General features: G+C 44.7%; 1 protein-coding gene across 2 annotated transcripts; it reads right to left on the bottom strand.

Moving 5' to 3' along the window:
- On the bottom strand, positions 1-27,881 carry CNPPD1 (cyclin Pas1/PHO80 domain containing 1). 2 transcript variants are annotated; one of them, XM_078596472.1, is made up of 8 exons: positions 27,373-27,881; positions 23,574-23,676; positions 22,845-22,926; positions 21,030-21,150; positions 15,208-15,336; positions 14,372-14,433; positions 9,716-9,833; positions 1-5,939 (listed from the first exon to the last, which is right to left on the bottom strand). In XM_078596472.1, exons 1-8 carry the CDS (start codon positions 27,442-27,444, stop codon positions 5,202-5,204), a joined length of 1,425 nt encoding a protein of 474 aa, XP_078452598.1. In that variant the 5' UTR covers positions 27,445-27,881; the 3' UTR covers positions 1-5,201. The 2 variants fall into 2 exon arrangements, with proteins under 2 accessions (XP_078452598.1, XP_078452588.1); XM_078596462.1 differs by having other exon boundaries at positions 23,574-23,679; positions 27,373-27,876.

Below are 27,881 nucleotides of genomic sequence, written 5' to 3'. Positions count from 1 at the left end.
TTTTCTTTTTAAAGATGTTCCATTTTATTATTAAGTAAATTTACCACAAAAACCAATGTACTTTCGAGAACCCTGGGCCAAGTTTAATTCAAGCATAACCAAGATAAATTGGATAAAGTGCCTCGTGTTCGATACACGAAAAGTTTCTCACGTTCAGAATACTTCTCAGCGCTTCCCAGCGTACGTATGCAACGCGAGAGGCATGGCAAACATACTAATTATTACGGCAATAGTTAGTGCTATTGGCATATTGAGCGACGCTTAAATCGCCGGATCTCATTCTCAAAACTTTCTGATAGCCCGTCGCGCGGAGAAAGTGACGGCTGGGCCGCGCAGCTGCAAGGCGTGTATAATTCAGCCCATTATGGGGACGCGTCAGCAAAGGTCATTACATCCCTGCACGCCTCGCGCTATTGAGGCACCGAACCCCGGGGGGGAAGGCTTACGGCATGTAATGGCTTTTGTTTGCGGGGCTCCAACAAGCCAGCCTCGCTCTTTTCACACTCCCCAACAATTGGTATCGCTGCTCCGGCCGGCCCACGGTGCACAGAGCGTGGTAAAACTCCACACTTTTAGCATTTTCTGCTCAAAATCAGCAAGACACCATTTTCTCCCCCATTTTATCAGTGGGCCCTTAATTCCCTAAAGCTGTCACCACACACTGCTAACGCTCAATATTATCTGCATTCTTGAGCACATTTCATACTGCCGGTAATAGAATTAGAGCCCGGAGCGATGAATGGGGCAGGTTTACTTTGGACAATGCAACAGTTCAGGGCGACACCGCAGGGGCAGCTCACAAGTGCAACAACACTCTATTAGACATTATATTGGGCTGTGCGAGATCCTTTCAGAACAAGACAATTACCGAGCTAAGGCATTATGCCCCCCACCCCCCTTATTATACAACTTCCACACTGGACCTTTAAGAGTTTCCCTACAGAAAGAAGTCAAGTTTGGCTAAATAGATCTTTAATTAAAACAGCATTAGGACCACTAAAGCCATCCATTGTTAATCTTGAGGGGGGCAAAGTTTTCACACCAGAACATTTCCCGGAGCAATATCCAGATCTTTGGGAGAAAGGACGTCGATTCAGCAGAAGTTATTGTGAACCCCTGATGGCTGCATTAAATCAATAGATGTGAAAAACGTAAGCCCCGCATTAAACACCTCTCAGAATTAAGGTTCGGCATGTGAACTAAAGCAAGCTGATGGGACATTGTTAGTGCTGTCAATCACTGGATTTTTAAGCGAACCGCAAGTTTAACATCTCCCAGTCCAAGCCAACACACACACCCATGCCATCTTACCAAGTATAGCAATCATAGCTATGCTATGACAGTATTTATATCGTTATTCATTTAGAAAAAAAAACTCCAAACGTTGTTTTATGCACTTCACTCATAACATGCACGCCAGCGAGTTGTGCGCGTCTGTAAATAAAATGCTACTAAATGAGCGAAGGGCACCCAAACCCATTAGTCGTGATATTTCCAATTCAGTTTTACAAATGGTCTTTTACAGTTGTTTCCCAGAAGGACAACCACAGAAACAAATAAAACTCTCTTATCTTCCCGAGAGATAAAAAGAATGCATAAAAAGTTTAGTATTCTTATTGCACCAATTGCTCCCCAAAAATTGGTAAGCTTTTGAATGAACTACAACTTAACGCCATAATTTGCAGAAACAAAAACGATAACTAGCATGAGCCGGCCCATCTCAAGAAACCCTTTAAATGTATTTCCTGATTGCCTTATACACGCAGTGTGCAAAGTAGAGGTGTAGTAATTCAGTATACGAGCGATTGCTATGCCTACGATGCATACAAGCGCACGTGTAATAACGTTTTGTCCACGCGTTTATTTAACATGTAATGGGTTCACGTGTCCCCTGCAGTCAATAGTGGCCGCTACATTCCCCACAATATTTTTTTAATCGAATTGCCAGGTTGGGGGAGGGGGGAGATGAATGTCTAGACTTCTGGTGAATATCCAACTCCCAAAAGTATTCATTCATTTGCAGATATGCCTGGATCTCTCCTCCTCAAAGGGCCAGAGCAGTAATTTGTACCATCCAAGGTGGCAAAACTTTATTTATATGGCTAATAGGAGCGAATTATTTGCTAAGCCACTAACTGCAAATGGTTTATCACACAATTCACTGTTATTGGACAGGATATTGGAATCGGTAAAGTTATGCCACCAATAGTGGTACCAACATGTGAAATATCTGGTCTGGCCTCATGGACTATACCGCTTAACCTGGTTGAGGCAACTATTGCCATGAGAATGTGTCAAATAGCCTCATATCTGCCATGAGTAAGATCTTACCAAAGGCCATCGCTCAGAATGAATGGCCCTGCCAGATGACTTGTCATTAGCATTGTTATCATCAATCACCAAAATAACGCCGCCATGTACAACGCGTCTTCCACATGCAAATTATGTCCTGCGGCGCACACCAGGTAATGGGAGTGAGCAGCTAGTTGAGGTGACACACATACCACCACGCCCGACTCGAGATTCTGACAATTAACAACTGTTACTAACGCGACACAGCCGCGGTTTTAAAAACGCATCCCATCTGTGCTCTTACTTAATCAAGTCACTTCTTTATCAAGCGACATGGATTCCTGTATTTAAGTAAAAACTCTGCTGTTCAAATGTTTTATAGTTCACATCAGATCTAAAGGGTTGATAATTTGGTTAGGTACACATTCCTTCGGTCATAAATCTCAAGACGTTTCAACACTGCCAACTTCACAAATGACTGCCAGCATATCCCTGAGCCCCCTTTCATTCACCAGGCCACATGTCCACACCTCCATTCTTCGTCTCCATGCAATTCTATTCTATCCGACGAGCCAACAGTGGCTCATCAGCTGCGTGCGGATCGATGGGAGGACGTGCTGCAATTTATTTACTATTCGATATAGCTTTGAAACAGAAAAAAAAAATCTGCCCAAGCAGGAGTGGGCCACGGCGCCAGACCCCTTGAAGCGGAGCCAGACACAAATACTCCCGGGACACTCGTGCAGATTTCCACGTTCAAAACCCCCACACAGCCACTGGGCGCGAGTGAACCGACCGCATGATCGCCATCACGTGACCCACCTAGGCGAAGGCCATTACGAATGAATATTTTGGTACTCGGCTCACAGGGTCGGGGAAACGTGGTCAACCATTCGTGTTGCAACGCATCCAGACTTTACGTTTTACCAACACGGAAAAATTGCCATTCCTCTCTCCAAAAAACCCCGGCGCAATTCAACAGGCAGCGGGCGAAACGGGACACAAAAAAAATCGCTCATTTATTTAGCGCTCGTGACCAAGCCCACCGACACATTGTGTGGCCAAATTCCCCTTCATAATGCGCGCGCCTCTGCGGAAAACTACCTCGGCGTGCAACCGCAGAGGTGGCCGCTTCCATTGACCAAATCCAAACTGCGAAAACCGTGCCGTGACCCGTCGCAACCCCCCGGTTTTATTTCGCCCACAAAGGGAACGGTGTCTTGGGTGAAGGTCTTTCCTGCTGCCTGTGTGGCTTGCACAGCGGGGACCACGGGATTGGTGGACAGGGTCACTACCAACTCCACGGCCTAACAACAAACATGTGCAAGTAGGCTTCTTACATGAGGCACCGAGCACACAGGATTTACGGCTATGCCATGATGCACAATGTAATGCAAAGCAGCAGCAGCACTTTACTGCTATACCCTGTGTGTAAAAAGGGAAGTAACATTGTCGTGTTTTCCACAGCAAAGCAAAATCAGTACCTTCACTGTGGTGTTGGCCGAGAGACCAACGGGTGATAACGGCGCTGTTTGCATTGGGTCCATAGGATAAATGCACGAGGTGCTGCAATAAAATGCACCTAATCGCTTCGCACAACCAGCAACATGATGAATTGTCAAAATTTGCGGTCGCGACTCGATTCAGGATTGTATTATTTGTCTCACTGTACTTCGCCGCATGTACCGTGTCTTGTTTTTATTGTCTGTCTTGTAATCCCTGCGGCATTTTTAGAAGTCGTTTTAATGTTCCACCCCCGTCTCTTTTGGAATTGTCTAGCATGCACCGGTATCTTGATTGCTGCATTGGCCTCAATGTACTTCAGCATATTATCTGTAAGCAATTTCTTTAGACCAAAAATAACAATTCTTCGACGGATATTTCGACGAACACAATCATGAGGATCGTTTTAATCCATGCGTTGTTACATGAACGATAAACCAAAGCACTGTTGACCGAGAAATCACTTAAGACGGGTCTAAAACACAATGCCAAGAGAATTTGATCGTGCCACAAATCCAAATATCTACTTCAATTTGGCTGTGCTTCCCTCGCTATCTGAACAGGAGTTACTTGATGCTTTAAATCAAACGACGGCAAAACCATCGCCCTCCTCCCCACCCCCCTGCTTACACATCACAAAGAGCTCACACTCACGGCTGTTTTGTTCACAGGGCGAGTGTGTGTGGGGTACGCTGGGCGAGACGCTGGCTCCGTCGCAGCGGCGTTCACCGGACATTTGGCAAAGGTGGGCACGGGGAAGTGTGCGAGTGAAACTCATCACGCACTGCATCTGCCAAAAAATCTATAAGCCGACTACCCGGTCATCCGCAGTCACTTGTACATTCAAAACACTGCCTTTGGAGCACCTTCTTGCTCAATGTTAAAATGCAGTGCAAAGGGGGGGGAGGGGTGAACAAAAAAACCTTGCACGTTATATTGTTTAACTCATTGTCCGTATTTAACGCATAGGACATATATAAAACACGTGGACAAATGCGTCCAAATTGTTTAGACAAGATGAATAGAAATGCACTTTCATTCTCGTACAAAACTTGCAGTCTGTTTAATCTGCTGTACATATGTACACTGAATATCTAAATGATGTTTTATATCACCATTCAATATGATAGCGTAACAGCATCACACTGAACTTGCTACATTGGTAACAGTATTAAGGCAAATGGGACCTCATTATCGCCGTCACATATACTTTACATCCCAACATCCTCTTTCGGCCACCAACCTGCACCCAAAAATCTAAACTCAAAATCTCAGCTATGACTATCAAATTCTGTAGTCCAATTGTGGGTCTTAGAACTCAAAACACTTTGAGGAGGTGCGGGGGGTTAGGCCGGTGGATGGCTGCCATAAAACAGCCGGCGGGCAATATCACCACTTCGCTTTGGTCAACTCGCACAGACGGTGAATCCGGGACAAGCGCGACCTAGAAATGTGGCCTCGCTTCCAGCCTCGCTGCGGCCCGGCACCAAGCCTGACATGGCCCCATAGCCGGCCACGGCCCGCAGTCCCACGGACGAGTTCCTCGGTCGGCACATGATGGCCGAAGCAGCAAAGGTGGCCGCGATTTCGCCTTGCGGAAGAGCCAGGTCGGCGGGGACAACCGAAAGGTGGCGCCAGAGCAGGGCCGCCCCTGCCGTCATGAGCTCCAGCCAGCCGCCAGCAGAGGCGTTGCCGGGGGTATCGCTCGAGACTACCGCTGCCACCACCGCCGCCACCACCGGAGACGCTCCGGGTGGTGGTGCGTTTGTCATCCGCCGCAGGGTCACAATTCCTTCTCCTCCTGCTCCTCCTGCCGCCGTGCCAGGGTGGTGGTCTCTCAACGCGGGACTCAACCGCGGCAGCCTGCTTTGCCCAGTGAGCAGCACCGCGGGGCCCCGGTAGCCGAGTGCCGCGCCATGCCGTTCGGAAAGTGCGGCGGGGCTCGCCAGGCCCGTGGCTTCTCCCTCAGCCACGCCCGGTGGGGCTGGAACGGCCGGATGAAGTGTGGGGACCGTGGCGGCGGGAAGCCCGGAGGATCCGTGCTGTTGCTGCTGCCTCGCGCTTAAAGCGCGGTGGAGCGCAGCGGTGGTGCCCAGTACTCCCAGCAGCCCTGCCACGTAGACGACCCCGCAGAGACACGCCACCTGCCGAGGCACGCACAGGGGTCAGCCACAACATCCCGCTAGCCCGCCAGGGGCGGGGGGAACCTGCGGGCCACACAAACAGCACGCAACTTCGTTTCTTACGGCCGACGACCGCACAAAGGATCCGACCACACTTAAAAATTACCCACAAACGATATTTATTTAGCAGTCACTGTAAACATCTTAGCTGCACTGATCAGTTCCAGATGGGAAACATTTTAACTGGCCACAATGTATATATATTTTTTTGCAAAGATGAGCCTAAATTGACGTATTACTAGATAAAGCTAAGATGAGTGTTAATGTGTAACCTACCAAAGGTATTTTAAAGTCCTATTCGGTTTTCAGAAGGGAAAGGGTTAACCATCAACAATAGCATAAATGTAAAACATAATTACACAATGTACATTTACATAGCATTTTACTGGTAGGAACCTCCTGGTTACACCAGCCCACAGGGGATTATTGTGTCCGTCGTGCAGGGAGGGGCTGGGTGGGGAGGGGAGAGTGGGGAGGGGCTGGGTGGGGAGGGGCTGGGTGGGGAGGGTGGGGATGGGCTGGGTGGGGGGGAGGGGTGGGGCTGGGTGGGGAGGGGCTGGTTACCCCATGGTGCCCTTATAAACCTCAACGTTTAACCTACTCACACCGGCTTGTGCCCGCCCTCACAGTCGGGCATATTTGCGGAATACACCACGCCGCCGTTGACCCTGGCCATTGACCGAGGAACCCAACGTTCCTACCAGCTCCCTCCGCAGGAATGTGTAAATGTGATTGCATCTCAAGACACCATTATCAATATCATAAATTGTAATTAATCAGTTTTTAAACTCACGTTCCATGAACGCAAGTATACATTTTCATCCGAGAATTGATGCGTCGCTGTATGCCTACGTATGATTGTTTCATCCTCGACGTCTGCCTTCACTACGACACCGTTACTCGATGGCTACGTTGTCCAGACACGCAACAAGAGAGCACAAGCAGAGTCAATGGGCTCTTACTGGAATTGAACTCCCGTGCGTTCCTTTCTTGAAGAGTTCATATTCATGAAAAGTGTGCACAGACAACCGTGCATTGGAACTACCATCTATAGTTCGATGCAAATCAGCAGTAATTTAATCATTCATCCCTCAGTAAATTGATGAACTGTGACAATTGAAGGTTGTGAGTTGATTCAATAATAATCATCCTTGTCATGTTTTTAACATGACGTATTGCTTTTATTTTTTATTGCGTCTCATTTGTAGCCACGTTGCCACCATTAGCCCAAATATAATTTGCACTATTTTCACAGGTTGTGGGCAATACATTGCCACACACGATACAATTCAAGTTTAGTGCGCATAAGAATTGATTTTAAATCGAGGAATACATGCAATCTGACATGACGACTAAGAACTGTAACATTTAAACATCCGTTTCCTGTGGTTGCTTGCCGACTTTGAAGTGCAGATAAATATAGCTAACCGATAAAAAAGACTGTTTAATGCAGCGGTCAACACTGCTTTGGACACTTAATTCTCAATGCTTGAATCAGACCGATGACGAATTTTTAGGACAAAGTTGAAATTCAACAGGCACGCTGTTCATAAGAATTCCAAGTTATTCAAGAAAGATGTGGGTGCAAAAAAGACGACGTTAAATAAATAAACGTCGCTGTTTGAACAAAAAAAACCCCACAAGACTCATGATACAGAAGTGACAGCGTAAATCTGCCTGGAAAAAAACATTTCAGACACGGTGAGTTTCATACAAATTTACCAAGCCCTCGGCAAACAGCCTCGAAAGTGAATCAATATTTATCAGCAAGCCACATCCTTGCGCTCATACGTATAAATTAGCCCAGTAAAATAATTCCCCCATACATCAAGTGCTGTGTCTACCTCAGCAAACTGGCCAGCGGCAGGCAGGCAACATACACGTATCGTCCTGACAGGCTCAAACATTAACTATTTGCACTCAAATATGCAATCCGATGTGTTTTTAATTTACGTTTGAATACTTCTCTCCGAACGTACAACTTTCAATGGCGAGATAGACATGCACAGCCACAGACAGGCGTTATCTACATATCTATCCGCCACCTGTGTTATTTGCCCCCACAGGAAGGCGAGTGTTGGGCATTCCCACGTTTCTGTCAAGTTGTGGCCTGCATGCGGGGTACAAAGGATTCCTCTTTCTTCTTCTTCTCTACATTGACATGCTAACACAAACGAGTGCAGCGAGCGAGCGCACAAAGACACAGCACCGTCATGTACGGAGCACGACAACTCCACAAACCAGACACGTGCACACGTAAAACACACACACACACGTTCTAATAAAATATAATCACTCGGCCTTTTATCAATCCATTGCTGAGCGAATGCCTCTCTATGTGTTTTTGTCAGGAGGGGGTTTTCACCGTATCTTACCATGCTGATCAGTACAAGTTGGTGAAGCAGTGGGGAGGGGGGGGGGGGCAGGACCAGTTCCGGTAATTCTCGCCACAGGTGTTAGCCACGGCAAGCAATCGAACTTAAGTCACTGGGTTCAATGCGCCATCCCAATCGCACCACCCGCATTTTAATGGTTGCTTTAAATGAACAACCAAAAATACCAAACAGCTCTAGGTATACGAGTGTGTGTGTGGACACACAACCTAGACTGCGTGCCCCTGGGTGTCCGACTTGAGTTTGAAGCTTCGTTAATCAGAGGGCAAGTCTTTAAAGTCAGTGCAAGGAGTGGTCTAGCGAAATGACGATGGCATCACGGCGGTCATTTATAATGTCACCGCAGTGGTGTCTACCTTATCATGATAAACACAACTTCAGTCACATGTCAGACAGGCTAAGACACACAACCTAACCGGTATCTCCAGGTGAACTGCTTGGTTTTGCAACTTATCTTCCTCTACGTATCAAGATGTTTGCTGTATAGTGCATTAGAAAATGTACAATATTTAACACTCGGAAGCCAACTATGGTAGTTGGGTTACATTGATAAAAAAAAATAGAACAGCAGAAATATTTTTCAAGTAAACATTAAAATTGAACGACAAAAAGTAGAGTTTTTTTTTCGATTTTGTATCAGAATAGTAAACATCCCAGGGTGGAGTAAACAATTTTTTAATTTAAAAGTTGGAGGAATGCAAAGAGGAAAAAACAACAAAAATGTACAAGAGTTTATAATAATTTTAACACCTCATCGGCAACTCTTGCTGGTCAGCACCAGGCTGCATTCAAAACTTAGTTCAATTTGTGATTAACTATTTAATCAACTGATGTGGAAACAGTTCATATCATCGCTCTGGCTTTTCATAACCGATTCCATTGTACACGTATGCATGGCTATGGTAAATCAGACGAGTCGTCACTTATTGTACCGTGCAGACGGTGACAAAACATTTAGAACGTGCGTGTGGAATGCAAATAATAAAAAAAAATATCTCCACATATCTACGTCAAGTAGGGGTAAGGAACTCATGGCCTACAACTTCACCGTATACAGTCCGTGGGAATAGGAGGCCACTGTAAGCATCGTAGCCGCACCAATAATCTACGACGTGTGAACATTCTTGACCTGGCTGCCACGTTTCTAATTTTAGCGTGCTCAGTAAAAAATATTTATCGGGGCCTCTTATTCAATATCGTCAAGGTGTGTGTCAATTTGCGGGCACCCCCACCCCCCCCCCCGCGAAAGACATTTGAAAGTCGAAATTCAGCCCTCGGCAAGGAAGGGGTTCCCACAACCCCTGGTATAGAGCTCGGCTCCCGAGTGGTACAGGCCCGTCCCACCTTGGCAAACTGCAGGTAAAGCTGCGTGAGGGCCCTGCGGAGCGAGGTCTGGTCCATCAGCACACACAGGTCCATGTAGGAGAACCAGCCCCGCCACGTGCCCTGCTGCCACGCCACGCTGACGGTGGGTGGGGGACAACAACATCGCACAGCGGTGTAAGATGGGTGCTGTTTTTTATATTTTTTAAATTACATTTCAAGGAGCCCAATACAGAGCACAGACCGCGAGGCGAAGGTTCGCGGGAGGGGGAATCAAAAGCTCCGTGGGCCTCAGTCCCGAACACTATGCACGTGGGTTTAAAACAGAGGGGAAAGTGGGCTCACTGCACTGTTAATAAGTAATATTCAAAAAAAAATTATACGCTTTAATGAAATGTACCCTACTCGTAATGGCAGAACTCCACGACTCCAGGAAGTGGCCGCGAAGCTTGCCATAATATAAGGGACCGTGGTGATTTACAGCCAACGTCAGTTGAGCGTGGACAAATAGACCCAAGCCGAAACATAACATTTAAAAGTGAATGTTTAAAAATACCTTTTTTATTTTTTTGATAGAATATAGTATTGTCGTCAGTAAGTATACCAAGTTTGCAGTAGATACCACATTGGGAAGTGGGTTAAAATTGAGTTAAAAGATTTGAGGATACGACAACGACAATAGACAGTGAGTTAAATAAAAGCGTGTATAAAAGCGGAGTATTTAATGGTTGTGTATGCACAAGATAAAGATCCCCCTTATAGCCTGAATAAACTTTTGGGGCAAGTGCTGTTAGCGAGCAACTATGGACAAAACGGCACATGAAAGGGTGGATGGCCAGCACCACGACCTTTGTCTCGCTCGTGGCGATGTTTACACACTGCACCAGGTACTCATTTGAGGCTGAGTCGACCTAGGGGAGGGCCAGGACTGGTTCAGCGAGAATCGAACTCTGAATACTGGGTTTGTAGTGCAGAGCGCTAACTGCGCGCGCACGCCAAAAATTAAGTTTTCAAGGATACGCAATGCACTGTCACTCGCCCAACAAAAGATTAGTGAGCATAGAACTCAAGACATTTACGCATCTTTCAGGCACAGTCCGATGCATCGATTCATCGATTAAAATCGATTCTCATTCTCACGATACAATGCACTGCAGCAAGTACGAAAAACCGCTCATTTTCAACTTCTATGTTACATTTAATTGGATAACGTTAACTCTCACGATGAGACGGGTTACATTTACTAAATTGGCAAAAGAAAAAGAATCGGTTACTGAATTTAACCGTGATCCCAAATCATCACTTCTCATCGAATTGTCATGGAGTGAATCATTACATGCTGGTTTGCCCCTAAAAACTTTATTAAACACATCAGCCCTAAGTGTCATGTAGATTTCTTAAGAGCGCACGTTTCACAACACATCGTGTATCGTGTTGTGGTTCACGAGGTCAAGACCAGAGTGTGCATTGGGATTTCATCAGGAATTTTACCCTTATGAGTTTGTAGGCTTTAAAGGAATGCAAAATTTCTGAAATGATTAACTAAGGGGGGCAGGCTGACAGGGATTTGCATTCAATCACTCATAGCCAACACAACTGTATCGTGCGTCAGCACAAGTACACAGCGGACGTTATGGGTACATTTCTTCATCGCGATGACATTTTCAAAAGGTATTTTGCACATGGGTTTAGCAATTTTCTGGCAGTATGCGTGGCGTGAGCAACTTGCTCACAAGAAATCCAATTCCTCTAACGAAAAAAGGGCACTAAACCGTCAACTTAACAGTCCTATTTGAAGAGTCAAATCATTGGAATCGCCACTTAAATGCAAGTGCCGAAGCCAATAAGTGGACGAGCGAGCAGAAGGCTGTGATGAATGCTCAATACAGTAGCAATTAGAGGAGCGCATGCGCACACAAGCACACCAGTGCATGCGCATCCCAGCCCGCGCTGATAAACGTGCGAAAGATGAACAGGGAAACTACTTCTGTACAGCGATCCTATCCCATCCCCGTGCTCGCGTGCCCTGCAAACAGCCACATTCATTCATTCAATTGTTTCTTTTTCTTTTCCTTTTTTCCACGGGACAGCCTCGGCGAATGTTTGTTTTTCTATTTTTTCCCCCTCCTCTGCATTCAGCAAAATTTGCAGCTAAGCAAACACGATGGGCGCTCTCCCATTGTTTATACCACCCCTGATGTGCGGTGTAGAATTATTTCCTGCGAGCGGCACAAACTCGAATAATCTTGCCTTTTAGAGGAGTTAATCTGCTGTTATCGCTTGTAATCTTTTAACAGCATTAAGGGTGTTACAGTGTATCCTTTTCTCCTTAACTTGTAATTCCTCGGCCAGACAAAACAATCAAGAGCGGACTTTGTTCACCTGTTGAGACACGTTTCTCTCGAGTCGCCCACCTTCTCCCCAACCCTGACAATAACCTTGCGTGCACTGCTATTACCTCCGAACCACGTAGCTATACTTCTCTAAAGACTCACTTTCCCCAAAAGAAATTTGAAGTCAGTCGAAAATGGCATCATGGCATTCAAGTACCAGTATTCCTTTTCACGAGAAGCAATGTAAATAAGTTTAGCGCACATGTTTTAAACACAATTCAGTGACATAAACTCCCGACGTGAGCTGCAAAAGAATTCTTACAAATTGCTTTAACCTTGTTTTACATGAACTGTTTAGTTAAAATTGGTTGCCACAACCCAGTTTATTTTTCTTCATGTAAAATATCCGCTGGGGTGAAACTCCCCTTGCCAGCTCAATGTAGATTTGAGACTGCTACAATCTATGAGTATATTAGCAAATGTGATTGTCTATCGTTGAGACCAGACTGAAGGTCTTCACAGCTTCTGCAAAGAGGCCTGGGTAACACTAGTTATTCAGTCATAAATGAAAACAATTAAATTGTGTATAATGTTACAAATATATATTGCAGTGCTGACCACGATTTCTTATTTAAATTACCACGTAAATGTGAACTTTCATTAAAGAAAATAATATTTTCAAATTAAATAACGTTTGAGGAAGTTATAAAAACTAATCGTGCTGAAATATTATTATGCGTGAGTTTAAATTTTTAGGCGTATATTTTCCCATGCTGCTGTTTGGTAAAATTATCCATCCTGATCTTGCAAACGCCCTGGTATTTTGAACATTTCATGCAATGCTCCACACGCAGCATGCGCTGCAGGCAACACTTACGTTGATGACGCAACTTGCTTCAACCCAACTCAAGTTACACCTTTAGCTGTCAAATTCCAACTGAGCGATTGTGTGAAATACTAAACAATGTGTGAACATCTGAACGTGAAAACGGGTTGTAAATGAGGATGTTGAATGTACGCTGGTGCAACAAAAACCTTCACGTTTTCGACGACCATTTTTATGCAGTTCATACGAGTGGTATAATGGTACGAAGTTAAAGATTTAGCAGCGATGGCATTGAAGAGGCGATGGCGGTAACCCCCAGCATGCAAAATGAACAGCATGGGACTGTTCCTAAAATGACTTCTTCAGTCTCACAAGTCCTGGAGGGCTCCTGCCCCGTGGCAAGTTAGACACCCGTCTTGTGAGCTCCACACACACAGACAGCCAGCCCTCTCTTCTCTCTAGCAGACCTTTTCCCCCCCAAGCTCAGCCCAATGGAATGACAGCAACAACATGCCATTTGGGGGGGGTGGGAGGTGAAGATGCTTAGCTCAGATAAGGTCACGCCAGCAGAGCCCCAACACCTGAACCGTCTGATGTGCTTAGTCACCGGGAAGGGACACCCGAGATTTGGTCACAGCGTCTGCACAATGGCCGAGCACGCACTTCAAAAATTAACCTCTTAATTTGGTTAAGGCGAGTCTTGTGTGTGTGTGCGCGTGTGTAGCGTGTTCGCATGGGCGACGGGGCAGCGTGGAATGCGCCCGCACGGGGGGCAAAGGCGGTGGGGGGGGGGGCGCGTTGCTCCACAGGGCTCGCCGGGGACGTTCGCGCTACGGCCGCAACTATCTCGAAGGCTCGCGGCAACGGTTGCTAAGCGCCGCGCGGACTCGCGGCGAGGATTTTCGCGGAGTAAATTTTTAGGCGAGTCGCTGTCGTTGAAATTCCGCAGGAAGGAACTTCGTTCACAGGCCAACAGGCACTGCCGAAGCAGCGTACAATTTGCCGACAGACAAAGTGTCGCTGGCAAGTCGCGAGGCCGGCTCCCTCCGAGATGACGGTCCTCACCAAAGCAGGGCGACGTCGACAATGCGTCTGCTTCTGTGTTCGCGATGCAAGGCCGAAAATAAATCCCCTTTCGCGCCAGGTAGGATGGACAATGAATTATACCAAAGGGCAAAAGATAACCAGTGTCGTGACAGACAGCAAAGGGCCGGCTTATCTGCGCGAATCATCAACAGCAGCCGGCAGAACTCAAATCCCCCACATATTACGCTGTCCACTTAAATGCTTTAAAAAATTAATTAAGGCGATGGCGTAAAAGAAGGAAAAAAATATAATAATACCATGGGGCATGCGTGACAGGTCGAGGCTGATAGCATCAAGTCAATCAATGCGGATGTGGCCTGACATTTATTCCGTCGCCCAGAGAGAGGTGGAAAAAAAAATTCACACGTATGGTACGCGGCATGATTGTTTCACAGGTGAGTTCAAAGCGAGACCAACGCTTCCTGCGCATACCTGCCCTCCAGCCGGCTCAGCAATCCGAAGAAATCGTGAGGACGGACAAACAAATCCCAGTCCTGGCAGAAGAGAATAAGAATGTGAGCGTACACAAGAGAAAAAACACTAAACGACAAAAGATCAAAAGAAGAATATTTGTGACCTATCAGATAAACACAGTCCATCTGTTGTTGATTAAAAAACTCACTTCACTATTTTTTTTATGACACATTAGTATTTTTTTTAATACAATACGGTCATTTAGATATTCTAGTTTCACCTCCAAAAATGTGCTCGTCTAGACAAATTATAACGAGTTGTATAATTACGACAGTGCTGTAAAAGGGGTGCTTAGGATTGAGTCATACGATTAAAATGGCCACACAACCCGCCTAGGTCACAACTTGCATGAGAATATTTATTTTCTTCTCTGTGGCACCACAAACTAGAGCACCACAGCCAAGCTGGTCTCATCATCACCATATACAAACTTCTCGTTTCGTCTTCTGAGCGATCATCCATTTGCGTCAGTGTCCAGGCGGAAGCCTTAAGAGTGTTTTGCCTCAAGAGTTACGTTTTCCCACATCGCTCTGTTGCTTGGCATTTATTCAAAGGGAAAGCCACCTCACAACGCTGAACACACCGCGTCCTCACACGACGAGGGGAGGAAGGAAACAGTACATTTTTCGCAGACCAATTTGAAGCAATGCCTTATCAAATCATTTCACTGCGTGAACTCACCCGCGCGAATGTTAAAACGTCATCAAAAACCCAGTAAAAACCAAAGTGTGATCTTGCAGCGGTGTTGCGCAAGTCCCTTGCATGTGTGGGTTCGTGCGTCGCATCTCACTCACAATGGCCTGCAGGAACGCCATCTCCAGCGCGTTGACCATGTCTGTGTCCAGCTTCCCGGCCGTGCCCCATTCATCGTTAAACACCTCCTCCTCCTCGCCCTCGTCGTACAGGTACTTGCTGGCTACCATCTGCAAGAACAAACACAGATGCACAAAGATCCTCAAATACCTACGTTGACCAGGACAGGTGCTGTTAGCAAGGGCGGCTAGCACCGCTCCTGGCCACCTTTTTCTCCCCAGTTCCGACGTTTACGCGCCGCACCAGGTATTCACCTAGGACTAAGTCGACCTCCAGGTCCAAGATATATTCAGACGAGACTTGCTATAATAGTTATCCATGGCCAGGCATTGAAGCCAGGTTTCTGGGTTTTTAGCGCAGTGGACCAACGACTGCATACACATGGCGGATATAAGGAGTGATCCATTTATAGATACCCTGCTAATGTAATCAGAATAAAGTATAGTGAAAACAACATTTTATATCAGAGCCTCTACACGTCTCCCACTAGTCACAACAAACATCTTAAAAACGTTTTAACACTCTACTCTGTAAGATATTAAGCCATTGATTTCACAATATTCAATCAGTTGCCGAGAAGAAGAGTGATGAATTGTAAATCGGTGGGAGATTTGTAAACTTGATCACCCTGTATGTTTCTCCCCCTTTAAAGCCTGCATGGTGCAATAATTCGTTGGAAATGTTCGTGAGCAGCCCAACACATGATGAGCAAGAGGGGCCAACCAACACTGACAAAACACACCTCCAGCAGGAATTTGGTTTTAGACTGCGTAGACCCATTGAATAAAATAATTTACAGACAAGAGGTCTTCTCACGTGCACGAGTAAGATTCAAACCTGGCTCACTGGGCACGCACACGTATACGTCTGACAAACCGTAACTACGTAAATATACATAAGAACAGTCACAAGTTAAAAATGTGTTGTTGTATATGTTGTGATTATGAAATTTTGATAAAAATAATAAAAATTAATAAAGTGTACACGCAAACACTACCACAGACAAGTGAGCATATACGACAGCATGAGCAAAGACACACACACAAACGCACGTCTTATTACAAACTTGCAGAACTCACAATGACCTCTTCCCACACAAGCTACCAGGGCCTAACCATGTCTAATTGTATTTAAAATGCATAACGGTACAGTTGCAAGAGTACAAATACAAGTTAATAAACTGCAATGAAAATAAAATAATACAAATCAGAGATTTGTTTGTCTGTATAAGCCGGAATAAACAGAAACGGCACAAAAACATCAAGAGATGCGACTAAACATGTAATGATGCATTTATTCATGATTAAAATGTATTATTTCGTTCATGATAAACACATCAAATAATATGTGTGGGAATCAGTTATTCATGACCAATGTGAATTATACTAAATTGATATATTTATTCTATAGTTAGGTTAATGGACAGACAGAACTGTCCATATCATAAAGGCTCAGAAAATACTCACGAGATAGTTAACAGTGTGATAAAAACTCATTATACTGATTTAATCGCTTTTTTGTGGCAGGCATGAATTGCTGCATCACCAGCAGCGACTACTGCAGCGTCAGTGCAACTGACAGCGCTAATAACGCAAATTTCCTAACAAAGAAAATAAGCTTAAAAAAAATGAAAGGCTTCTGCTGGAAACGAGCACACCATGCGAGCTTGTGCCCAGGGACAAACGGGGACGAACGGACGATGGTGACGTGATTCAGCCCAACAGAGGAAATGTAAAACACAAGACAGCTCCTCAACAGAACGGCGGTGCCATTGATCTTGGACAGCCAGAGGAAGAATACAACTAAAAAATATTTTTTGTTTTACCAGTTAAGTCCCAGTGAGCTAGAAAGTAATTTTCATTAGTGACCTGGTCACAAATGAGAACCCAACGAAATGGTTTATTATATCGAAATTTATAGCAGCCAAATACTCAATACGAATGTCGATTCTAAATGTGGAGGGAAAACAGGAGGACTAGGGATAAAAATCCATGGGACCACGGGGAGAACACGCAAACATCAAATATAAAGGCGTCAGGGTCGGGATCGAACCCACAACCTCCTGTATACCAGGCGAGGAAGTTCACATCTGACCACCACATTGTGCAATGGGGCACGGGGACAAGGCCACGTGGCAGGAAGTCCAAGACAGGTTCCCAAGTAGGGATATTTTTGGGAGTACGGCTACAACTATAAACAGACCTAATTGGCTCGCTTGCACTCAGCAGGCTGTGGCGGCAGCAGCAGAGGCAGGGACGGCCGACCTTGGCTCGGCAGCCATGAGGGGAGTGCTAGCGCGGCGCTTCTTTGAGAATGTCTGTTTCTGGAGCGGGGGCAGATATTTAAGGCGCGCAGTTTACACGCGGGTCAAACGAGAGACAAGACTTTGGCCAAGCAGCCACTGGAAGTCAGGAAGCCGTCTTGTCAATAGATAAAGGGAATATTTTTTTTTTAGAACTAGTGCAAAGTTTATAAAAGGGTTTCTAACCGATGCCAAATTAAGATCTTGGCGGATGTGTGAAAACGGAAACAATGATCGAGGCACACGTCCATTTGTCGATGACTGCTCGATCGTGTCCGAGAACTTCTGTTCATCGCAATTCGATGTTTAAAAAAATGTGGCTGGCTGCTGTTAACCAAAAAAAATGTTTTTTTGTCTCTCACAATTACCACAGCTGCAACCACAAATTCACATCACATGTTGCTGCTCGGACATGGAAAAACCCTGCCATCAAATTGATCAGTTTTTTTTTTTAAAGGACTTTAAAGTACTAAAATAAGAAAGATACAAGGAGCCATTTGGTTTGGGAGATGGGGGTGTTTTTTTTTTGCACACGTAATAATGATGTTGTGTTTTCCCAGGGCTGTGAACTGCATGCTATTAGAGCTCCACTTAAGAGTCAGTGGACACATGTCAAGCCCCTCAGCCCAAGGTTAGGCAAACCCAACCTCTGGCACCTGGGACAGAGTGGAGTGGACCGAGTGGCAGCAGAGGTACTCTGTCTCGAGCCAGAGCGCTGCCAAGCAGCACTGCGGCGCGCGGGAGAGGGGAACCGGCGGAGAGGATGAAGGGTGGGGGTAGAGAGACTGGGGGACTGCGGGGTGAAGATGGAAGCAGGGGGCGGGGGGTGGCTGTTTACCCAGTGCTAACGTACTGCTTCACGTTTGCCCTAAAGATCAGAGCAAATGACTTGCAGCTACAGTTTTCGACATTTCTCGCTCGCTCCGCTACTTGACCAACTGCACGATAAGTTAATATGAAACGTTACACCGGTGAGCTGCTCACACAACTATGCCAGTTGCCCGCAGTAATGTTTGCCTTCTGTGCAAAAAGTGCAACAGGAACAAAATGTGATAAGCATATGCTTTGTTGAACGTCGCTTTTTGTTTAACTTCAACTTCCAAAACACACCCGGAAAAAACACTGGGAATTAAATACACGACGACGACTAATCTAACGGCAGTCCAATATTTATGTACATATATTGCAAGTGTGTAAGAGTATTTGACACTGTTGGAAATTGGCGTACGAAGTGTGAGTGTAGAAGTACGCATTGTCCTGTGCTCACGCCGTATGGATAACACGTATAATTCACACACCGTGATTAACATCGTTTTAATATGGTGCCGATAATAATTACATTAACTAATACATTAGTATAATTGTTGTATCATAGAACGTATTAGTAGTTTGTTTTTCCTAAAAAAGCTAAAAAAAATATTAATAAAACAGAAACATTTAAACAATTTAAAGCACGTTTTCTGACAAATTCGCTAAAGAATTCAGTTGCCTTAAATTCCTTTTGAAAAAAAAACATCACGTTAAAATCAAATACAACTCTCAAGATTGTAAGAATGAAATCTTTCCTTGCACCTCTACAAATAAACACGCATTCTTGAGTCAAGCCTCCCCATTATCTGCCTCTCGTGGGAAAGCACTGAGCCGGGATTTCGAGGGTGCACCTAATTCATGAACACTCCCCGATAATTCTGCCCCATCTGATAGCAAGAAAGATAGCCGCTGAGGCAGAGTACAGATGCCGTACGCACACCGCAAAGCAAAGACGACACGCCGGCGCAAAAGAAAAAAAAATGGAAGTCCTGTAGAATGGGAGACGACCGTCAAAGCATCCCTAAAATGCTCAGGCCATGCTCGACAACAATGGCAGATGTTAAACAGGCAGTGGACTTGTTTTTGCACTCACAAGCCAGCGAGAAAAGTGCTGAGTTAGCACAGACAGCTACATCTCTGCACATCACTCAGCGTGCAGATTATCCAGAGCCCCGCATTGCTCTACTAAAGGATTCACTTTGGGCTTTCCTTGTTGTTATTTCATGTCGCTTCTCCCAGTTTGTTACTGCCGTGGTTGTTCCGTGGCAGCCGTATGTGCATGTGTGTGTATGCAGGTGTGAGCCTAGGTGTCATCGACTTAATAAAAGTTACTCACATAACCATAGCCACTTTACATGAAATGGGTAAAAAAATGTGAGGCCCAAATAGTGTCCAGAACATTCCATAATTGAGACTTCTAGTTTTCTGAAACTTCCTAGAAATGTAAAATGTACAGCCCATTTGTCAATCCACTGCTGGATGAAGGTCCTGCCATGCTGTGCTAGTCATGGGAGTTGTGTGACCGTGTTTCATCACGTTGGTCATTGAGGGTTGGTGAAGGGGGGGGGGACAAAGACAGTTTCCTATATCACTCGTCACTGATGTAAGCATGGCCTGGATTCAAACTTATTTCGGCAGGTTCATAGTGCAGTGCACTAACAACACCACGGGGCTCCATCCCATTTTGAAATATCTTAATTACCAAAGAGAAAATTCAGAGAAAGAAGCACTGCAAGCAAGTAACGATATTGTTGCTATCCTGTCCTCACGTACCAATAACCAAAAGGGAGAAATTACCAAGGCAAGGTCACAGTGACTTTTCCCCTTTAAATATGAATTGTATAAAATATTAATAGTGGCGCATTCAAATATCAAGAAAGCAGTTGGAAAATCTCAAGATAGGTATGAATAAGCCCCCATGCGCCTCATTTGATGTTGCTACGCAATAAAATAATCACGAGTCAATATTACAATATTGACGACCAACATGAACTGGTTGTTCGTGACTTTAGGCACAAACACACCCACTATGCTCATAACTTTATGGACGATCATTACAACTCTGCAAGCAGCCATTAAACATTCTACCACAAATTCAATGGGGCGAAGTACTACTCCACTAATTATAATACATTGCTCAATCACAAGATCAACACAATCAATAAGTCAATTACGTAAGCAAAAACGCAATTCAAAACAATGTCTCCCCTCTCCCAAATTCCAAGCAGTGAAGGCAAATAAGTGTTTGGAGTCATCTGTGTACAGTGCTCAAAAATGTGTGGTTTGGAGGATAAGAACCACACGCCACGCGGACAAACAACTTTAGTCAGAGAGCACGACAGCTCATGAAAGGGGGACGCCAAGGAGGAATCCCAATTCCTTGCCAAAACACTGGGCAACCCTCGCCGATCCTTTTCCAAAGGCATCACGTCCACCGATCCGAACACAGCTATTTATAAGCCGCATTCCTCGAAACCACCTTGCAAACGAGCTTCTTGTAAACGTGATTAAACACAGCTATCCTGTATAAAATTTCATACGTAAATGTTTTAAATTTATTTCGCGAGATAATTGTGTTTATGCTGCTGGCTTAAGATGTTCTCAATAAACATTATTAAGGGTGGGTGGGTGAGGGAGGGAGCCAGGGAGGGAGAAAGGGCGGGGAAAGCGGCGGGTGGGGAGAAAACACACCATGGAAATGAGAAAGAGGTCGGAGGAGGAGATGTTCTGGAGGTACTCGGGGTTACGTCTCTTGAGTCGCTCGATGTACACGACGGCCAGCATCATGGCGCATGGGGATACGCATGCCTCCCTGCTCTCACACACACACAACACAGATGCTCCATTTCGCCTTATTATCAACCCTAGGGGCTGAGTGATGTTAGCAAGCAGCTGTTAAGGTTGGTGTGGTGCACTAATGGGATAGTGTGACCAACGCACATGCAGTTGCTTTATCTCCCCAGTGCTAACGTTGACACAATGCACCAGGTACTTGTATAAGGAGGATGAGTCTAAGAAGGGGAGAGGCTGGGACAGGTTCAAATATCACTTGCCACCATTGCTGTCAATTGGTCGGGAATCGAATATAGGTCATTGGGTTGATAGTGCAGTGGGCGTACCTGCTGCACCACTACACATGCAGGCACACAACACATCCAAAAGCACTCCCATGCAGAGCTCTGTTTTTAAGCAACATGTTGTTTTGCTTGGTTATTCGCCCCCGTTTTTTTTGCATGGCCATTCCACTCCACTGTGGATACTGTGTCTGTAATAACAGTAGTTAATAGAATCAAGATAACGAGAAGTCTAACAGAGAGCAAGCCACTACAGTGTCCAAAAAATCTTATTCTTTCCACAAGTAGACTCATAAATAACATGCTTAAATAATGGTTATTTCTTCTCTACGAGGAATATTTAATGTCAGTGTAAATCACCACTTTATCCAATTAGGCTACGCACTTACTATTTAGTTTCAAAGTAAACTCAAACAGTATTAAGCAATGAACCTACATCACCCGCTCCCACCACCGCTCTCCCACAAGGGAATTGATAATGGCCGACTGCCAGGCTCAATTTAACATGCAGTGAACGTCACGCGCAGCGCCACAAGGGACACCTCATCACTAATAAACGCTTTCTTTCTGCCTTGTTGAATATTTATGAAATGCTTAAACCTTAATGCTCAACAGGCAGTGTATATTTTAACACTCCCAGTGTAAGGTACCACTGCATTCACCTTTGCGCGCCCTCGTCTATAAGCAATTTAAGAATCTGCAAAAAGGACAACTTCTTAAAAGACAAACAAGGCCACTCTAGTTCGACGTCGTGACTCGAATTGAAAAGCCACAGTGATGCAAACAGGAAGTGGCCAATCCAGTGCTGACGACATTTACAAACCGTTGGAAAAGAAAATCACAACACTTGTTTTATTTACTCGGAATTGAGAGGGCCATGCCAAGCGCCGCACTGTTAAGAAAACGCACCAGGGTTCGCGTAAACAGAAAATGCTAATAAATGACACCCATCATTAGTTCTTATTATGGGAATGGCATTAAAATGTCCTGTGCGTTATCTTGCCATGATAATCGTGCACCACGGGCTGTGGGAAGAGTACATGGGCACAGTTTACACTGAGCAAGATAACCTAATTGAATAAAAATTTTAATCACCGATTTGTATACCTGCGTTGTATAAAATATAGGGGAAAAAAAAAAAATTACAAATTATGATTGTTATGAAACCCAGACGCAAGCGTGATACATCACACGTACGAAATTATTTGCAATCGCTGGTGAATAATTATCACAATGGTTAATTGATACCTGGAGAATGTCCTAATACTTTTTGAGTTTGGTTAATAATTAGTTCACCAAACGATGGGGCAAGTGTTGAGCACAAGCCGACAGCAGGGCTTGGCAGGGACATAAACCGGCAGATCTGGCTGCTTGCGGAGGAGCGAGGGAACAGGGCCGGCGTGTGTGTTTGTTAAGGTGCCACTTAGGTTACCTGGCAACGTGCGAAGCATACTTTCTCTGCAGCTTTCTCATAGGGTTTGGTGCTGCGTTCTGGAACAGCTCCACAGCAATATCTGCACAAAGAAAAGCGGAAAAATTATTCTCTAAATCAGTACTATTGAAATCAGTATCATGATGCCATCAATGCCTTAAAGTCTGATACAAAAAGTGAAGAGGTGCAAATATATAGCGAAATAAATGCCATGTTATAAGTAAGAAAGTCGTGAATATCTGTGCACAAGTTTTCAAAGATACACGACTTTAGTTTAAAAACACCAGACTACCACAATACCTCATCCCCCATTTCAATGGAGAATGTGCAGTGAAGTCTGGTGACATTGACAAATATTTCACGATAAAAGGCTAACTGTCAATTATCCAGCTTAACTTTTGGACTTAATCATGCTTGCAATCAATACAATATTTTTCATAAGCAGGTTTAATTATCAGCTGTGCCTAAAACCCTGGAATTTATGACTCCGGGCCAACGTGCCAGCAAACATGTTGACAAGTAAACCAATTAGGTTAATAAGCAATAAAAACTGATGGCATATTGTACATCTTCACGCTCAAATGAAAACAAACATTTCCACCTATGATTTACGTAGGGTTTTTCACAATCCGTGTTTTTGTTTTATGCAGACCACTCCACTTCTCGATTTTACCTCAGGTGATCAAGAGTTGGCACACACGAAACTTGAATGAGCAGGTGTTGGCTTACCAGCGACCGGCCCAGAGAGACCTTCCATTCTTGGATTGACGTCATTTCTGTAATACAAAGTCTTCTGGAGCCGTTCCCTCAGCCTCAGATGAGCCGATGAGAACTTCTTATTGCAGGAATAGATAAAAACGTGTCACACAATTACAACCGTGCAATGCCAAAAACACTGTGGTTAAGGAGGCAGATTTTAAGGTGAACGTTGTCAACCAGCTTTACGTGAAATACATGGAAACGCATGTCGGAAACATTTATTTGAACCCACAAAACACTGGCATTTCATTAAGTATATGTAACTTAGTTAATTCACATAAATATGTATCTGTACAACTTGAGTAACTTATCATTTTCCAAAATCAGATTTTTCTTAACCTTTAACAATGACAATGTACGGGTGATTTTGTATTCACTGTAGTTTCCAGAAGGAAATTTTCCTTAATTATATAATATCTGCCTATCCCATGAAGTTAATGTTTTACTTATTCTTTTGCAACCGTGTCAATAATGAAGTTACTCAATTAAATATAAAGGGCAGATACACGTTTTTTTTACTTGTTTGCGAATAATATATTTTGGAAGGCTAATTCCGTTTTTATCTATATGAATGATTTTGCAAACAAAAAAGCTTTTAATTCAAGTGATGCTTATTCAAACCGACAAGTTAACTGGAAACTTCGTAAAGTGTACGCAAGCCTTTTAGAAAATAAATGTCGTAAATATCGTTGCACAATAGCTTAACAATGGATACAAACAAAATACACCCTTTCTCCGGATAATAGGCCTCCTGTGTATTTTTTTTATATATATGCTTGACGTAATGCACTGCAAGTAAATGTTACACATCACATAAACACCACCCTGTCAAATGTTCAACCTACTCGAATTGCGTCATTGTTATTAAAACACAAACGCACACCGATGACCATATTTCCACGAAATACATTTTATGCCAAAGAGCATCCCAAAGATGAGCATGTGACATTCGGTAGGGAAACAGAGTTGCACAAAACAAATTGCATATTGTTTATATACAAAATGTCCTTGTAGGATAAATGGTGAGAAGCCAAGAATATTTTGTTAATCTGAAACGGATTTTTCATTCTGGGACGCAAGCCTTAACACTCGGAACCTACCGTAATTCTCTTCTCGGCTATAAATGCGTTTCTGCCAAAATAAGCCGGGGAAAAAATTCCCCCAATTGTTGTTCTTTTTCGCAAAAAATAAATGTGCTAAGTTTATGTAAACACTACTAGCAGGGCTTTTTTATTCAAATCTGTTATTCAACAATGTATGTATGCATGTTGAACTTATTTTTGCACCATACGTAGACAACCGTGTTAATCAGAGGTGAGGTGTAGTGCAATAGTTTGAATCTTGTTCATTTTACTGAATGCATCTTATATGTTAGCATAATTAATTTATATACTAAAATGGAATATACATACTATATTCTAGATTTGAAGCTTTCGTGACTGCAAGGAATCATCTTCTTAGGTTTTTTAGGTAAAGTCACGTAGAAAGTAAAATAAAATAAAAACAAAAATCACGACGTTTCGGAGGCAACACAAGTCTCCGTCATCAGGTGGGACCGTCACAGTCAGATTAGCTGTATCAAGTGAGGCAATGATTCAAGATGTAATCCCTTAAAAGCGAGTTGAGGGGGGAGGGAGAGGGAGGGGGGAGCTCATCAGACTATGGTAGCCAATGAAAGGAACGTATCGGGAGGGAGGGGGGGCGAGGCCAAAAGGGTGGGCGATGGACGTGGAAGCGCTTGTGCGCAAGCGGCCAATTACTGCACACGCCAACACAATGGAGCGATTGTGCGCAAGCGACCAGCCACTGCACCCGCCAACACAATGGGCAGAGAGGAGGAGGGGAGGTCTAATACACATGATAGACAAAAGAACGAAAATGATGATGGGTACAAACTTAGGGGGAGCTCATCAGACTTTCTACGTGACTTTACCTAAAAAACCTAAGAAGACATACTATATTATGCCAAGTAAGATGATGTCACGCATCTCGAGAAATCTAACCAGATAGGATGTACGTTGTAGGACTCAGGTTTCTCTGGAATGAGGCTTTGAGTCAATGGGCTGTCACCTAGTTTAACTAAATATCATATATCTAAGGTGCTAGTGCATATAACGAACGGTCAGTGTGTGCATTATTGCAGCGTGTGAAATGCTAAGATAGTTTGGCTTAGCTCAATGAGCCTCGTACACGTCCAGTGAATCTTAAAGAAAGCAAAAACACAATTCTATTCTGCTATGGTATTATCAAAGGCTATAAACAGACTACTGGGGACTGCAATTTGTGCCTGGAACTGCAGTTTTCCCACAGATGCAGGGCAAGAGAAGCGGTCATTGAAAATGTAACTTCCTAAACCTTAAATCGAATCCAGAGTCCAACACCGTAGAGCTTAACCCTAACCACCCATACTCTTTGGTTATTTCAGTAAAGTCACGTAGATATAAAAATAAAATAATTCACGGCGTTTCAGGCGCAACACAAGCGTCCGTCATCAGGTGGGAAAGCATGACCTGCTGCTGATGCAGACCGTTTTAAAGGTTTGAAATGGGTGTAGCCAAAGGGTTATAGAGGAGTGGCTGGGTCTGGTGATGTTAATGTGAGAAATTAGCATGTAACTGTGTACGGAACTGGGTACCTAACCACCCACTCTTGAATATAACCCCTAACCAATTCGTGTGCATTATTGCTATTTGGGTTACCGACCTCTGGCCTAACCCTACATGAAAACTAAAGATAACCCCCCCCCCCCCCCTTTCATGCGAAGTTTGGAAAGGACTGCTACGAGATAATCAAGCACAACCCAAGATCTGTGATTGGACGAAAATCTGTTTTATTATTGGCTATAAATCTGGAGGGGTGGGGGGGAAGTTGCCATTTCCACAACTGCATATGCTGTAATACTGTACGTCCACACATTACACGCTGTAATACACACACAGTAGCATTACATGAACATATTTCACAATTATATGTCAATTATACGTAATCATATTTCACAGTAATTTCTAAGCCTCATGAATTACTGCACATTATTTCTAGATTTGAAGCTTTCGTGACTGCAAGGAATCATCTTCTTAGGTTTTTTCCACGTTTGCCACGATAACTGCAACATTGATGGGCATCATGCATCCCATCTACAGTACACATACCGGTGCAGTATCTACGATTAGATAAGTTGTACAACAAAATCGATTGTTGTGCGGCGCCGTTCCCACTTGCCGCTCACGGCCAGCACCAGTGACGAATATCTGAACCGGTCCTGGACCTCCCCTAGGTCGACTCAGCCTTATGCAGTGGTGTGTACGCGTCGCCACTCGGGAGACAAAGGCGGCCGGTCGTGCTGTTGACCATCCACCCCCTCATGTGCCGTGCCGGCCTTCATAGGTGCTACTCAGCTAACAGCACTTGCCCCTACAGTCAGTCAAGGCTACACGGGGGGATGTGTCCCCTCGCATGAATACGTATACGGGATCGCATAAGAGTATTACAAAACCAACCTACGTACGTGACTTTGCCGAAAGAACCAAAGAGCATAGAGTATATAGCATTACAAACACTGACGATCACGAGGTAGCCACCGTCCACTGTACCGTACAGTACAAGTTACATTAACGCGACACGTCCAAATCACAACACACGAGCGCCTAACGAGGCCCCACCACCACCACAACGCACACCCGTCCAGTGGCGCCAGTTAATTCACTTTAGAACCGAGAGACGGAATTAAATCGCGACAAACACCCAGGGGGGGGGGGGGGGGCAGGCTCACCTCGTAGGCCGCGTCCTCGTTTAGGCCGGCGTAGGGCGGAGGCGGGAACGGCGGCTGCCCGTCCATGTACATGTTGGACGCGGCTCTCGGCTGCTTGGCCTGGAGGGGGGATGGGGTTGTTGTCTCCTAACGAATCACTCGGTTGTTGTTATTGTGATGGGTGATTTAAATCGAAAGTATAAACGTGTTTGGTGACGCGAGGCGGGAGAAGCGAGGGCCTCCAATATGGCGCCTGAGGGAGAAGAGTTCCCGGGAGGAGACGCGGGGACCGCGGCGATTTGACGCAATTCCGCTACACACCTCTACCCACTCGGGTTGGATTTGACGCGGTCCCTAAGTATAGCAGTAATAATGACTAAATCTATACGATTATAGATTACACGACTAATTGCTTGGAAATGAATCGAATGATTTGGTGCTGTCGCTGTTGTTGGCAGCGGTGCACAAGCACAATTAACGGTAGCAACTCAACACATTCGTCAAGAGCGTTGCGGCCTGAAAAGTAACAA

The sequence above is a fragment of the Lampetra planeri genome, chromosome 1 (assembly GCF_965212315.1).
Source record: "Lampetra planeri chromosome 1, kcLamPlan1.2.h2, whole genome shotgun sequence".
In the NCBI taxonomy this organism is placed as follows: Eukaryota; Metazoa; Chordata; class Hyperoartia; order Petromyzontiformes; family Petromyzontidae; genus Lampetra; species Lampetra planeri.
The sequence above is the reverse complement of the archived record's forward strand: the minus strand, read 5'-3'. Positions and strand labels throughout refer to the sequence as shown.